Source organism: Terrapene carolina, unplaced genomic scaffold, assembly GCF_002925995.2.
Source record: "Terrapene carolina triunguis isolate 2854851 unplaced genomic scaffold, T_m_triunguis-2.0 Scaffold84, whole genome shotgun sequence".
Classification (NCBI taxonomy): Eukaryota; Metazoa; Chordata; order Testudines; family Emydidae; genus Terrapene; species Terrapene triunguis.
In genome coordinates this window covers 28,751,922-28,766,658 of record NW_020664435.1, presented here as the reverse complement: position 1 = coordinate 28,766,658, position 14,737 = coordinate 28,751,922, and the positions used below count along the sequence as shown (strand labels likewise).

Below are 14,737 nucleotides of genomic sequence, written 5' to 3'. Positions count from 1 at the left end.
TGTTCAGTTACACCTCCAGACTCTTGTTAATAGCAGGTAGAGATATAGTCTGTTAAAGGGCAAAATTCTGACCTTGCTCCTCTGAGTCTAGGGGTGGGGACAGAAGAGGGCAGAATGGCAGCAGCCCGCAGAAGGGTCTCAGAGCTATTCTGCCTGCACAGGGCAGAATGGCTCCTGGAACGTTGAGACAGAACATTCAGCAGCACTCCTCACCATTTCTTAAAGCAAAAGCATTGTGCATGTCTCCCACCTAGCGCCTCACGTGTGCTGGGGGTCTGTACGCAACCCAAAGGTGGCTAACTGCTCCTCCTCAGCCTAGAACTTCCTTGCATGACATCTTCAGCCTGCCTTTTTCTAGCAGGTTACACTGGGGAGAAGCTTCCTACTGCATCTTCTCAGGAGTGCACCTGCGTAACGCAGGACAAAATGTCGCCCAAAATGTATTGTTGTTGGTTAGGGGTCTGATCCTGCAACCTGTACTCCCATTGACTTCTATGGTAGTTTTGCCTCAGTAAGCAGCACAGGATCGGGCCATTAACGATCTTCATGGGAAAGTGAGGCTTTCTTAACCACAGTGTAAAGACTGCCCATTAGAATGTTCTCTCGCATTATAGGGAATCTACCCAATGCACTGATCTTTCAAAGTATGAACTATGACTCCAAGTATTAGATCAGAGGAGAGCCTTGGTGCTATGTACACTCTAACAATGATCTCCTATTCTTCACCAATGTGATGAAGGTGTAAATCCACTTCCATAATTTAAACGAGTTCCTTATTTTGCACCCTGTAAACTATTTCAGGATGCTGTTAGCAGCCAGAGGAATCTCCCCAGGGGCACTTCAAAGATCAGTTCCTCATGTTCATTAAAATGAGTCTCAGCCATCTTGTGTGCTTGTGTTAACTGCTAACACTTTCATTGTGCAGCGTTCTTGAGAGCCTCTTGTAAAGAACAAGCTCTTCAGCTTTCCATCGGTGTTTTATTCAACACTTTGAAATATATTGGGGTGATGTAGCTTCACATGTTGTTGTTTTCTATAATTCTAATGTCCAAATAATTTTCCTTAATGTTGATGCGGTGTTTAAAGAATGGGCCCTCTGTTACATATTCATACTATTAAACAAATAGTCGTACATTTTTAAAGGATTATTTTCGCTTTTTTGCTGATAGTACAGCAACACTCAATGTCTCTATCTAGGGGTTATAGTGATGGAGTGACTGATGGTTTGAATTAATCTTTGGCTGTCTGGATAAGTGAAAGCTGCCCAAGGTCATTTCTAATTTAGCACTTGTCATCTTTCAGATGTACCTGTTTTGTCCCCCACCAGAGGAGGAAAGTGTCAGCTGCTCTTGCTATTCTTGCTTCTTTGCCATTTTTGCCTGTGTTCTATTGGGAATCATTCCCAAACTGCATTTTATTTTCATAGGTCCTCAATGCTCTCCAACACAGCATAGTGCAGAGGGGAGCAAAATTTTGGAGAAAGCTGCATCTAGGAAAAACAGCTATGCAAGTCACTCTCCCCACATCCCCAGAACCTAGCTATAAAATATCCATGCAGCCCATTAGCTGTGTGGAAAAAAGAAAGGAGGGCTGGAGAAAAGACCACAATAAGACTGGCGGTAAATCAGTGCTTCCTCAGAGGTATTGCAGAATTCAACCACTGGCTGATAGCCAATGGCAATGCAGCTACTGGTTCAGCCATGTTGCCATGGCTGATAGGGCTGTTTGAGGAGAGAGCCTGGAAAGGTTCCTTCTAATACAGTTCTTGGCCTTGCCCTCTGGCTGCTCTTACTCTGGTCCTACTGAGAAAGGGTAAGACTGCATGGACTTTGCGGCTGTGTTAGAGCCGGTGATATTTTGAATGAGTTTGTTCCTTTTCTGGTGTATGTATCCATGTGACTGAAGGGGAGATGTTATTATTCTCTTTTCTTTGTATGGTGGGGCAGTGCAGTAAGTTGATTCGGGCTGGTTGTTAACAGAGTGAGTAACGCACTACGCGTACGCTCTCTAATGAAGATCTACATGTTTTCCTTCTTTATAGCTGTTCTGATCTTTCCTCATGTGATCTCCATTTCATGTAATAAAAATGGAGCTTGATAAGTTTATGAATGGGATTAGATAACGGAGTTGCCTCCGAGAGCGGGGGACTGGACATGATGACCCAGGAGATCTCCCTTCCAGTTCTATGTTCCTCTGAAATGGAAATCTTTTCTTTCAAACCAATACCTAGCCCATAGGACTTGACAACAAATCCTGTTCGCCTTAATCATATGAATAGTTTGAGTCATATGAATAGGATTTGCTTCTTGGTGAACTGGCCAGTTGCCATGAGAAGGTTATTTCAGATATTTAGAAAGAAAGGAAGTTGCTAATGATGTGTCATTTTTATTTATGCATTTTGAATTTTAATGGCTAATTCCCATGATAATGGCTCACTCTGATTTATTTGGCTCTGTGAGTCTTCCTTTATTATTATTCATATTATTCTAAAGCACAGTATAGTTGATACTGTATGTGAGTGTCACGTATGGATGTATTCTGCAGAGTAAGGAAGTCTCAGTAAGTGGAGTTCTGGCCACCCCAGTGCATGAATTGTGCCCACAGCAGCACGTCCTTAGAGACAAAGCCCAAACTGAAAGATGCTGTTTTTTACAGATTGCATGGTAGTTTACTAGGGAAACAGTGAGACAAGAACTTGAAGATAAAGAAAAAAGCCTAGTATTCAAAAGTCCCTGAATGTTAGTGTGTGTATCTTCTTTCTGCAGTAAAGCAGGAATTGGTGAAATCTTTGAAGGCCACCAAGGACCTGTCACGGGGATCAATTGCCACATGGCAGTGGGCCCAATCGACTTTTCCCATCTCTTTGTCACATCATCATTTGACTGGACAGTCAAGTTGTGGACCACAAAGGTGAGAGATCTGGGAGGGGACTGGGTAGGCTTGCTTAGTATATTTAGATAACTTTTATAGGCAAATATTGCCCATTTTTGCAGTTTATAATCAAGGCCTAATCTATTCCAACAGATGGTTGCATCCGCTATTATTAATTAATCGTTGTTTTCCCCTCACATACTTTCTTTTTCCCTGTTGCTCAAGTTACCTATCCAAATATTGCAAAAGAAGCACAGTATGAATTTGGGGAGTTGTTACATGAAAATATCATTCTCAGAAATACTTTGAATCTTAAGCTTTAAATGAGGGTGAAGAATCTGTCTCATATGAAGGGATAATTTAGCTAAGGTAATGCATGTGGACTCCATGGCTAAAATTCATCCCTAATATATCTGCCTCAGCTAAATTAATCCCAAGGTTTATGCCATCCTACGTAGGCAGCTTCTCCTTGCCTACACCTCTACACCATCCCCTGATGTTGTGATGGCCAAAAGCCACACTAACCTCCTGTTTACTGAGGATCTATAAGGGACAGCACAGTCCAAAAAGTGGTGGCACTGTCTAAGAAGATGATCACCCCATCTCCTTCCCAGCCTCTGCCGATGGGATGTAGAGCAACCACACCCCCTAGCAGAATAGAGGGAGTCTATCTTCAAGAACACCATCTGCCTTCCCTTGAGCAAATCCCCCTGGGGGTCAGGTACATCCAAGTTGGTGCCGAGAAATAAATGGCCCAGTTCCAGGTTCAGCGAATCTGGTTCAGTGAACCTGGCCCAATGGAATTGCACCTGTCGTGTAATAATTAGCATAATATGCCATAGATCTAAAAGTACTTGACAAAATATAAATTAGGGTTAGTCACCAGAACAGCATTAGGGAAATCACTGATGCTGGAGTAGATGACTTGAATAATACTTTCTATCTCTAACAAATATGATTCTCTGACAGAAGTTAAGTTGACATTTTCTGGCACTTACTAAAGAATTGTGCTTCTGCAAACGGAATCAGAATGTACTACTGATGTTTTTGACTTTGGTTACAGTTTGTGTTGTTTTGTATTACAGTTTACAAAGTGACCAACCTAGTACTCCGTATGCAGGCCAAACTCCTAGGGTTAATAATATGCAAACAGTGCACCAAGATGTTGGCACAGAAGTAGAGTTTTTTCCTTCTGACTAGAGGAAGCCCTGAGGAGATTTAATGTAGTTATTATCAGCTGTAAAATCTATACACACTGTACATGTACATGTCCAGGGATGTATTGCGTACAGACCTCACACAGAGAGATTATTTTGTGCAACAAAAATTGCCATACAGTTTGGTGAAACTAAGCAGATGCTAACCCCATCTTCAGTAGTATTGTCTTGGTGTAGGATAACCAAAGTGAGGGAAAAATATGAAGTTGATTAAATAGACCAGGCTACCTTCATTGTGGGAGCTGAATGAAAAACAAAATCTAAACAAGTGTAAATTAGGTTAATATTCTTGCTGATGAAATCATCTAAATTGTGTTATCATCATTCAATAGGTAGAGATTTGTTTTTCAAATGTCTGATTTTAATCTTGGCAGTGTCTTTAAGAATCGCTGATGTTGTTTGGCTCACATCTTGAGCTGCACCCAACAGGATTCCAATGTTGGAAACTGACCCAATCCGGAAGCATCTCAGAATGTTTTCCTCAAAGGCATCATGGGTGGGAAATGATGTACAGATGCATAGCAAATGTAACTACAAAACTGGCTAGAGGCAGGTCATGTGACAGCATTATGCTCTAAATAGAAATGGAGCTACCTTGATACTTGGCAGTTATTTGAATCCTCCTTATGCAAAGGCTTAATTATATGTTTGTTAAAATATATAATCTCAGGGCCTGATCCAATGTCCATTGTAGACAATGGGAGACTTTTCAATGACATCAGTGATCAGAGCTGCCACGTGTTGCACTGCTCCATGTCTGACATCTTACAGAAATTAACAACTTAATTTGTATGATTGTAAATAATTTGCATGTAACCCTAAACTTCATCTTATAGTCAACAGACCCTGTCAATGGGGATGGGATATGGAACTGCTCAAAACTTGGCAGCTGTAATGAGCATTCTGGCATGCGTCTGGGGGATTGGTGGGTGCCGGGGGTTCTGGGGGTTGCTAGGTAATGGATAGAAGCTGTTTGAAGGGATAGCTGGGTGGGGATATCTGGTGGCTGGGTGGAAGGCTGGTGGGAGTGCCTGGAGTGGCTGTCTGGAGGGAGGCAACTGGCGGCTTGGTGGAAATATGGGCAATTGGTATCTGGAGGTGGCTGGGTAGGGCTGATTGGTGAATGGGTGGGAATCTCAGTGGGTGTGTCTGGTGTCTACAGGTACCTGGGTAGAGGAGACGGAGGATCACTAGGAGGAGTTGGATGGGGGGATAGATGGTGAATGGTGCTGCGGTAGCTGGGTGGGGGTGACTGATGGTTGGGTGGGAGCCTGGGTGGGGGTGTCCAGTGTCTATGGGTCTCTGGGTAGAGGGGATGGAGGATCACTAGGAGCTGGATGGGGGGATAGATGGTGAATGGTGCTGGGGTACCTGGGTGTGGGTGACTGATTGTTGGGTAGGTGCCTGAGTGGGGGTGTCCAGTGTCTCTGGATCAAGGGGATGGGGGATAACTGGGAGCTGAATAGGGGGATAGGTGGAAAATGCTGTCTGAGGATGTCTGGGGTGACTAAGGCTGGGGAAGGGTGGCTAGGGGAGTCTGGACTCCATGTTGGACCCTCACCTTCTGCCCCACCCACTTCTGCTTGTTTTGCTGCTGCCTTCTCTTCCCAGCTGCCTATTCCCCACTGAGATCCAATAAGGGGAGCAGCCAGGGAGGAGCCAGAAAGACCACCCAGAGGGCTGCTCAGCAGTTGCCCCAGTGGCTGGTAGCCACAACTACAGAGATCCTGAAGCTCAACTGAAAGCGTGACATCTCTGCGAGGCTGCACTGTGGGGTACCAAATACGTGTGAGATGCATGATATCATGTGAGATGCATGATATTTGGCAGCCCGGTGAGTGGGTGTTGAATTTGTCCATAAGGGCCTGATTCATCAGTGGCTTTAATGAAATTATACCAGGGATGAATAGGACGTTTTATCTCAGGTAGCTATCTTATATAACACTTTACAAATAAAACCACAGTATTCTAGAATACTGGTCTAAAACTCCACTAGCACGATTGGAGAGTGTTTTGGACACAGAAAATAACAGTACTGATAGTGGTCCACAGTCCAACATCCCCATACAAAAATCCAATGCCAAAACGTTTGAATCAAATCCTGCTGAATACAATAATTTAACAAAGAACTAAATTCATATCTGTAATAGGTGACCTTTTCACAGTTCAGGAGAGGGCTCCCATGGTAGACAGCTAGCTTTTTTATAGCAGCTACCTTTTAAAACTTTAATCTGCTCGGGAATCCAGCCAGACTGAGACACGAGACCTGTGCAGAAATGCCAATCTATACTTCCTTTTCCTTCTCATCTGACCAGTGCAATATTTTGTTTGCATATCATTTGGTTAATTCTCTTGTTTGTGGTTAGTACAATATTCTTCAGCGAGGGTTTAAGGTTTTTTTAATCACATTGCTCCCATTAAAAGCCTGATCCAAACCCATTGAAAAGTCATTGGAAAAGCATCTATTGACTTCAGTGGCCTTTGGTTCATCCCTTCAAATAGTTTGATTGTCTACTAATAAATCAGTGGGTTAATTTTAATTAAGTGCTGATGATGCTTTACGACGGTTTACTCAACGTTGCTTTTGCCCTTTGCTCCTTATTTGTCAGATCACTCTTTTTCAGCATCCAAAGGCTTTAGAGTTTGTTTGTTCATACAGATGCTGTCTTCTTAATCCCATGCATATTATTCTCCTTGGTCCTGAAATTCAATTCTTTTATTTTTAAAGCTTCAGAGCCACTGTCCACTTGCAAAGCAAAACATGAAACCCGTGTGTTTCTATTGTCTATTGACATTGTGCAGCATCCTGGGTGCTTATGGGAAAGGCACTTAGGTAGTGCGAGTTTGACTGATAGACTGAAATCACCGGCTCCCTTAAAACAATCTGGCGTGACATTTTATAATCTGCTCTAACACACTCTTCCTTCCACTGAAAGGCAGAGTTCAGACAAATAACTGAGAATGACATCCTCAACTGGCTGAGAAATGAAGACTCTGTGGGTATCAGTGATAAAATGTTCAAGTAGTCACACATCAGATTATTCAATAATTATATCACATTTTTACTGCTTCTGTAAGCGTCCAGAGAAATATCGAAGCAGGAATAAATGTCTTTTGTTAAGGTAGTGACAGAACCAGAACAAGGAGGGTGGGGCGATAAAAAATAATGTACAGTCCTGGCTCTTTGGCATCAGTGGCACCATGAGACTCCCGGTGAAGTGAATGGAAGGTTTGCCATTGACGCATGAGAGCATGCCATGTCCTGTGAGATCCCGGGATCCAGAACAGTCCCAAGGGACGTGCCAGTGGGAAAAGCTCTTCTGAGCCTTGTCCTTAATTAGATATTGTCTGGGAGTGCCTTGAAGATATAAAGTGCTTTGAAAAGGCTAAGCGTAGTTGGTTAATTAATTAATTAATTAATGCTCCTGTTGATTAGATAATTAATAAATGCTGTGTTGTTAAATAATGCAATATAAGTACCATTAGTATTCTGACTGTAATTGCTGTGCAGAGTGGGGGTTATGTCATGAGAAGAAAGCAGGACTGGATTTCTTGGGGCTTATCAGTACAGTGCATTATTCTGCCAGAAGGAGACTTTAGCTGCAGACTGGAGGAAGTTTTCTGTGCTTGCTGCTGGAGGGAGATTGTATAGGCTGGAAGGAGACCTGGATTTTGACTTCCCTTTCCAGTGTCACCCATCTCTCCCAGTTCTTACCCTTCAACTCTGCTAGAAGCATGGGGAAGCTGCTTATGGTTGGTACACTGTTCTCCACTTGTGTCTTTGTCTAACAGATGACCAGAAGGGGTAGTTGAGTAGAAGAGAGGTTGTATGTGTTAGAGCACTCTCCTAATCCATACTTGTGTCCCCGCCTTTGCCTTATGTTTAATCAGAATAGCAAATGCTGATAGGGGTATGATTCTCGCTTTGTGTGAGAGAGGGCCCGGGTTCATATTCTGGACGAGCCCAGTCATTAGAGTTTTGATTTAGTTGGGGATTGGTCCTGCTTTGATCAGGGGGTTGGACTAGATGACCTCCTGAGGTCCCTTCCCACCCTGATATTCTGTGATTCTGTGATAATTAGACTGAGAGAAGATGTGGAGTTGACTGGCCATCAGGATCACTCCCACACTGCTGGCAGGGAATGGTGGAGCTGGCCAGAAGTTGTCCCTCTAGTCATTTACTCCTCCCTTTTGTTTCCCTATTCAGTTTTGTCTTCCTTCTTTTGCACCATTTGCAGCCTCTTCTTTCCAGTCCCCCTTTCATTCCTTGTATTACCTCTTCCTTCCAATTCCCTTTGCTTGCCTGTTATCCCCTTGTTCTCCTGAGCTGCTCCAATCCAGTCTATTGTGCTGGGCTGGTACGCTTAATTTTAAACAGTGGAACAGACTTATACATTTCAGTTTGGGCTCTACATGCAAAAACTGCACAATGGACTGTGGATCAGATGCACAGCAAGGTCTGGGCAGTTATTGGAAGACAGTGGCAGTTGGTGGGAGATTAGGGACAGCACATGGCAGTTGAGGAGGAAAGCTGCTGAGGTGGGATATTTTTGCTTCAGGCAGGAGTCTTGGTAGCCAGATGTTGGTGCAGTTTACACTTTGTAAGTGGCTATCCAGGGAACAGCAAAGCAACCATCAGGGGATTTACTTTCTTACAACTTCCTACAGCCTCCCTTTGGTTGCTTTTCCTGATATGACCCCTCCTTCCACATCTTGGTGCAAATGACACCAACCTGCACTTTCACACCATCTTCCCAGCCTGTAACTTGAATCAACACTTACATCAGTTTTGAATTTGGCCTGGAGACTGAACAGCTGTCTCATACCGAGAGGCAGTCCTCTCCTGGAAGCACATCAATAGGACAATGTGAAAAAGTTTGCATTGCTGCTGCTGCCTGTGTCCTGCCAAGAATGAATCTGAATAGTAATAATAATAAAAAAAAGATGACAATACAACCAGCACAGTAGAACAAATGGATACTCAGATGGAAATTGCTGTAGCAGAATGAATCAGAAAAATTGAATTATTATGTGAGTTAGTCAATAAGAAAACAATTTATTCATAAAATATCCATATTTTTTAAGTTTACTAGTACACCAATTTTTAATAGTTTTAATTTTTCCTTTTCTAAATAATCAAGTGATTATTGGACAAGGATCTAGAAATCTGATTAGCTGACATTGATTTGATCTAGTATAATACCAGTTAAACTAACTGAAGTCAGTGTCAGCTCCTTAGATTTCTTATCGACTAACTCACATTTACTGATACAAGTACAGAAAAAAGTAAATAGCATTTGTGATAAAAGTACAATAAACTTAACAAAACCATTGGAACAACGTATCAAGGAAGGTGGTGGTTCCTCCACCACTGGGAATTTTAAAATCAAGATTGGATGTTTTTCTAAAAGACACACTCTAGTTCAAACAGGTGTTAATTCAGGAAGTCCTATGGCCTGTGTTCCGCAGAAGGTCAGACTGGATGATCACAATGGTCCTTTCTAGCCATATAATCTATGTATTGATGAAAACAATTGTACTTGACATTCTATTAAGCAAAAAGACTACTTTTGTCAGTCAAACAGAATACAGGTTGGTACTAATGGTACAGTATGTAGAACTTACTCCACTGCATCAATTTTGTGCTTTTTTATTTTAATTTCTAATAATTTCCTAGACCATAAATTGTCCTGAACTGAATAGTCTGCTTTAATAATTAACATCTCACTGTCCCCGGAATGTGCCTACCAACCGAAGCTATTACTTTTATGCTTTTTCATGGAGCTACCGGAACTCACACAGCAGGTAAGCACACCAGCCTTTCAGCTCTGGAAACTCTGGTTCAGGCCTCCGTAGCATTAGGTAGGAACATTGAAACTGAGTTGGAAGAGCTCCTCCTATCCTTAGAGGACATTTGTCCATATCACAAAACCACAACAGTTCGTAATTTCTGTTCTAGAGGTGCCCTGGACAGATCTTTAATTTAAAACAGGAAAAGCAATTAATTCAGCGGGGGCCCTGGAGGTCCAGACAAAGTTGTATTGGTAGAGCTGTGTGAGAAACCCATCTGATTACTTATGCTATTACTAGCACTAATTCACATCCTTAGGGACTAATCCTGAAATCTTCACTCATGCATTGACCCATTAGGGTCAATAAACATCATCTTCAGCCCCAATAGGTTGCTTTCCAAAGCTCAGGTGTTGCAAAGATTCCTTGAAAATGGCCTAGGTGGCCTGCTGAGGATTCCTCTTTCAAAGGGAAATCCCTGGGATGTGAAAAGATAGCATAGCGGGCTCTATACTGCCTCTATTTATTAGCCCTCAGCACAAGGAGTTGTGCTGGGGAAGGAGGTGTGGCTGGAGCACATTGTGTGTCAGCAAGCCATGACTACCAGTATGGCTCTTGAGGGCGATCGAAGGCAGCTGTACGTTATAGCCCAGGGAGTGCTCTAACTTGCGCCTGGAACCATTCATCCCCTGACAGCTCCATGGACTGAGGAAATGCAGAGGTGTTATAAAGACACCTTTGCCCCCCCTCCTTGGGCCTACATTGAGTGCCGCTGGGCCTGACATGAGGATTAGGGCCAGTGGAACTATTTGGGTGAGTGAGGGTTGCATGCTCGGGTCTGTAATCCATAACTTTTACTAATCGTAAAAAATATCTTTATTGTGGAGTATATCTCTCAGCAGAAAGAGGGGTGGGGTGAGACAGGTCTACATTTTAACCTTTTCCCAGTATATGTCAGTTAGGAGGGTGACATTTTTTTTACATCATTTCTATGCCAGGAAAAGCCTTAGTGTAGACACAAGAACAAAAGCACTCTTGCCAGTATAAACTGTGTCTCCACTAGAAGGTTTTGCTGGTATAACTATACTGGTACAGCTATTCTGGCAACCTTATAGACCAGGCCTAAGTGACCTGAATCCACTGAAACGTCGATGCTCCCCACAAAATGTTGCTTCCTTTTGTCTTGCACATACTCCTTCCAGCCCTCTTGGACTCCGTGAACTTATGTACCCCCAAAAAACTTTGTCCCATTCTCTCTCTGAATGGACTCCTTGACTATCCTCCAGTCTCCCACAGATTACAGTGGAGTTGTGTCCACTTAACCCAGTGGCAAATTTGACCTTATTTTTTCATGGATGGACAACTACATCACATCCCCTAGATTGCCAGCTGAGATCCAGTGGCACTAAGAATCCTTCCTTAATCTGCCCCTAAGAAGTATATTTCTATTTAAGACTTCATCTCTTTAACAGAAGTAATTAAAATTGCTAATCACTGCATTGAATCAGATTATAGATTAAAACAAAGGGTGATAATGTTATCATGCTGGATTTCATGGAAATGTTCTGTTTGCCATGTGAGTTCAGGAATTTGAGTTTTGTCCAAGACCAAAGCAATGAATGATTTTGCTTCAGAGCTCACTTTCTGTCAAAAAGCCAAACTGACTTGGGGAAGAGGGTGGAGCTGCCTGTTCAGACAGGATTTTTAGTTTTTGCCCTTTACCTCTGGAGCCAGAGGTCTGGCTCTCATCCAGCCATACGAAAAGAAGATTATGGTATTTTCTAGGTAATTTTAAGGAGCAAAACCAAAGTGAAGTCAGGTGGTTTCAAGTCAGCCTTGAATTTTTCACATTAAGTGTTTCTCATGATTTTGGTTTTCGGTGTAACTGTATTTTAAATAGCGACAGGAAAATATACTTAAGCAGGCAGGCACATTCCAAACCCTATTTCTTCATGCTTATGAAGCATCTTGTGAACAAATCTCCATGTAAGAAAATAAAATAGAAATTTTCTGAGAGGTGGGGCTGGTTTGACAAAAACTGAAAGGGCTAAATTCTGGCTGAGAATGCACTTGTGTAAATTCTGTTGTAATCAGTGGAAGCTTCATGCACATATCAAGAGCAGAAGTTAGCATTAGGGGTTCATCAACCGACACAAAATTAAGTCCCAATCCCATTGAAGTCAACCGCAAAACTCCCATTGACTACAGTGGTGCAGAATCAGGCTGCAACTATGAAGTATTTCAGAATAATTAAGACTATATACAAAAAAATATAAAAAATTTGTAATGCAGCTAATCAACAAAATTTTCCCTCCATCTACTACAGCAACCCCCGTTGTGCTCTTGGAAATATTTTGTTATTAGAAGGAAAGGAAATGTGTTCAGAATCCTACAAGATAGGGTTCTCTTCAGTAATAATTAAGCTCAGAGTCTGCGGTTGCTGACCCAGGAAAATTCTGCAGATCTCCTGATCCTACCAGCCACAAAGACTAATCTTGATGGCTCAGTGTAAACCGCTGTTCGGCCACATTAGAGATTCGTCAATATTCCCCACCCTCCAGAGTGCAGATCCTAGCAAGTGGCATGTTGAGAATGAAACAACAGGGCTGCCGAGAAGGCATAATAATTCCCTGAGCACAAGTGTGATAGCAGACTGGCCACCCTGTGATGAAATTGTATTTTCTATTTTTAAAAAAGAAACAACTGAGCATTGAGGGGCCTGATCGCGAATGTTCCTTCCTCTTTCCAGTGAGAACCATGGTGTTGTAATAACTATGGTCACGATCCCTTGTAACTATATCCATGCGATCCTGCATCCCTGCCTCTTTTCCCCACTCAATCCCCATTGCCTATCATCCACAGCGCAGAGCAGGAAGAGGAGCAAGGTGGTGCTCAGGCAATGCCTCAGGCAATGGTTGCAGCAGTGGAGGAGCATAGCCATAGCCATCACCATGGAAGGGGAGAGGCTTACCACGAGGCCTAGTAGTTTATTTGTTGGCAAAGGGAGGAGAAGAGGAGGCAGAGAAAAGGGGGACAGAATGGTGGGGTAGGAAATCCAAGACAATCTGTGTTTCTAAGTAAGATGGGGGAGTGAGTGAGCCACCTAATCAAACAGCAACAGCAACATATTTCACTAAGCAAAATATTCCTCCTCAAGGCTTTATTCTTGGGGTTTGGAGTGCACAGGTTACAGGGATTTATGCAAAGAGCCAGCCCAGGCTATAGTCTTTCCTTAACGACGTGGGGTCTGATCCACTGAAAGATTTCAATGGGCATTGGCTCAAGATCTAATTGAAAAGCTCTGATTCTGCTCCCGTCTAGCTGCCAGTGAGGTGTTTTACACAGTCCTCTGGCTTTTCTCTGAGTATTTCATTGGGCCTCAGTCTCCATTCCTGCAACATTACTCCACCCTTTCTACCAGCAGATGATCTAAGGTGGAAGTTACCTCCCTAACTGTTGATATGAGAATAGGATGCCAGGTTAGATGTTCTTATTTGTCCTTCAGACAGTCTGAACAGAATTTGGTGGTTGTTTTGCTGAGGCAGCCAGAGTAATCTTTGGTGCCCCCACATTGGGGGAGTCAGAAGACAAGTTCCTCAGAGTGCTGGGCCTTCTGGCTCCACCCCCGAGCACCCTCCCCCATGTAACAGTATCCAGGAAATGTCCCTCCCTACACCTCCTCAAATCCTGCTCTTCCCCTCCCCCCCCTGCAGCGAGCACACTGGTTCCACTGTGAGAGGGTCCTCTGTGGGAGGGAGATGGGGAAGGATTCTCCGCTAAACAAGGAACACACTAAGCCATATTCTTCCTAATCAGCCAGATAAAGTCAACTCTGGCCAATAGCTGCCAGTATGCCCCAGGGCCTTTCTCTGAAAAGACAAAAATATTTCCGCAGACAGGATTATGAGCTGAGTAAATTGCAAATCAGCCTGCGATGCACTTAAGGCACAGTCATGGGGCCTTCCGTGGTGCAGAATAAAACAGGTATGATCGGTGGAGCTAAGTGCTGATTTCTGTAGTAACAAGATAAGGATAATACATTTTGAGCTTTTTGAATAACGAGATTCAAATTTATCATTTGATATAATATTGTAATGAGTCATTTACATATAGGTAAGAGCTGCAAGAAAAATTGCTTGAGAAAAACAGCAGTCTTTTAAAAGGTATCAGAGGCTAAAATGCATAGTGTAGTAGCATATGGAAAAGTGCCGACTTAATAAAAGGATGCTTTTAAAAATAAAAGGTTGAATCCCCCCACTAAAGCTTAGCTGATGAATTCAGCAGTTTTGAAGAAACATGGCCCAAGTACAATTGGCCAGCTAGAAACAATCTGCCAATATAGCAAAGGTATGCTGAAATCCCGGTCCTCTTGAAATCAATGGCAAAACTCCCATTGACTTCAGCAGAGTCAGAATTTCACCCAAAATTGCCTTTTTCAAAAATACGTGGATTTGGCTCAAGATATTGCTTTCATCTATTTGTTCTGTGTGTAAGAATGATAATGGGGGCTGAAACTTAAGAATGCAAGCTCATCAAGTTTCAGTTCCAGTTGTTTCATAACATTAGCCATATGGTAGGTATACAGCTTGTAAGTCAGAAGTTCAAGCAATTTAAAATGGTGTTAAAGTGAACTTTCAATGTACTCACATTTTAACAGTTCCTAGAACTAGTTTGTAGTGATAAATGTGATTTTGAAAATGCTGTTCTTAGGAGTAAGGACTACTCATATGACTAAGAGTTGACAGGCCTGGGCCCTTTGTCAGTGGGTTTACAGTAAAGGCTAAGGCCCCAGTCCTGCACTTGTGCACTATGAGTCATCCCATTGAAGTCAATAGAACTACACCTCTACCCCGATATAA

The 14,737-nt window shown here is 42.7% G+C and overlaps 1 protein-coding gene across 1 annotated transcript in view; it reads left to right on the top strand.

Moving 5' to 3' along the window:
* DYNC1I1 (dynein cytoplasmic 1 intermediate chain 1) overlaps window positions 1–14,737 on the top strand; it is a 234,361-nt gene that overhangs the window by 183,944 nt on the left and 35,680 nt on the right. The window contains exon 13 of the mRNA XM_024212904.1: window positions 2,766–2,910. Within this exon, the coding sequence (XP_024068672.1) occupies window positions 2,766–2,910 (145 nt within the window). The remainder of the gene's footprint in view (window positions 1–2,765; window positions 2,911–14,737) is intronic.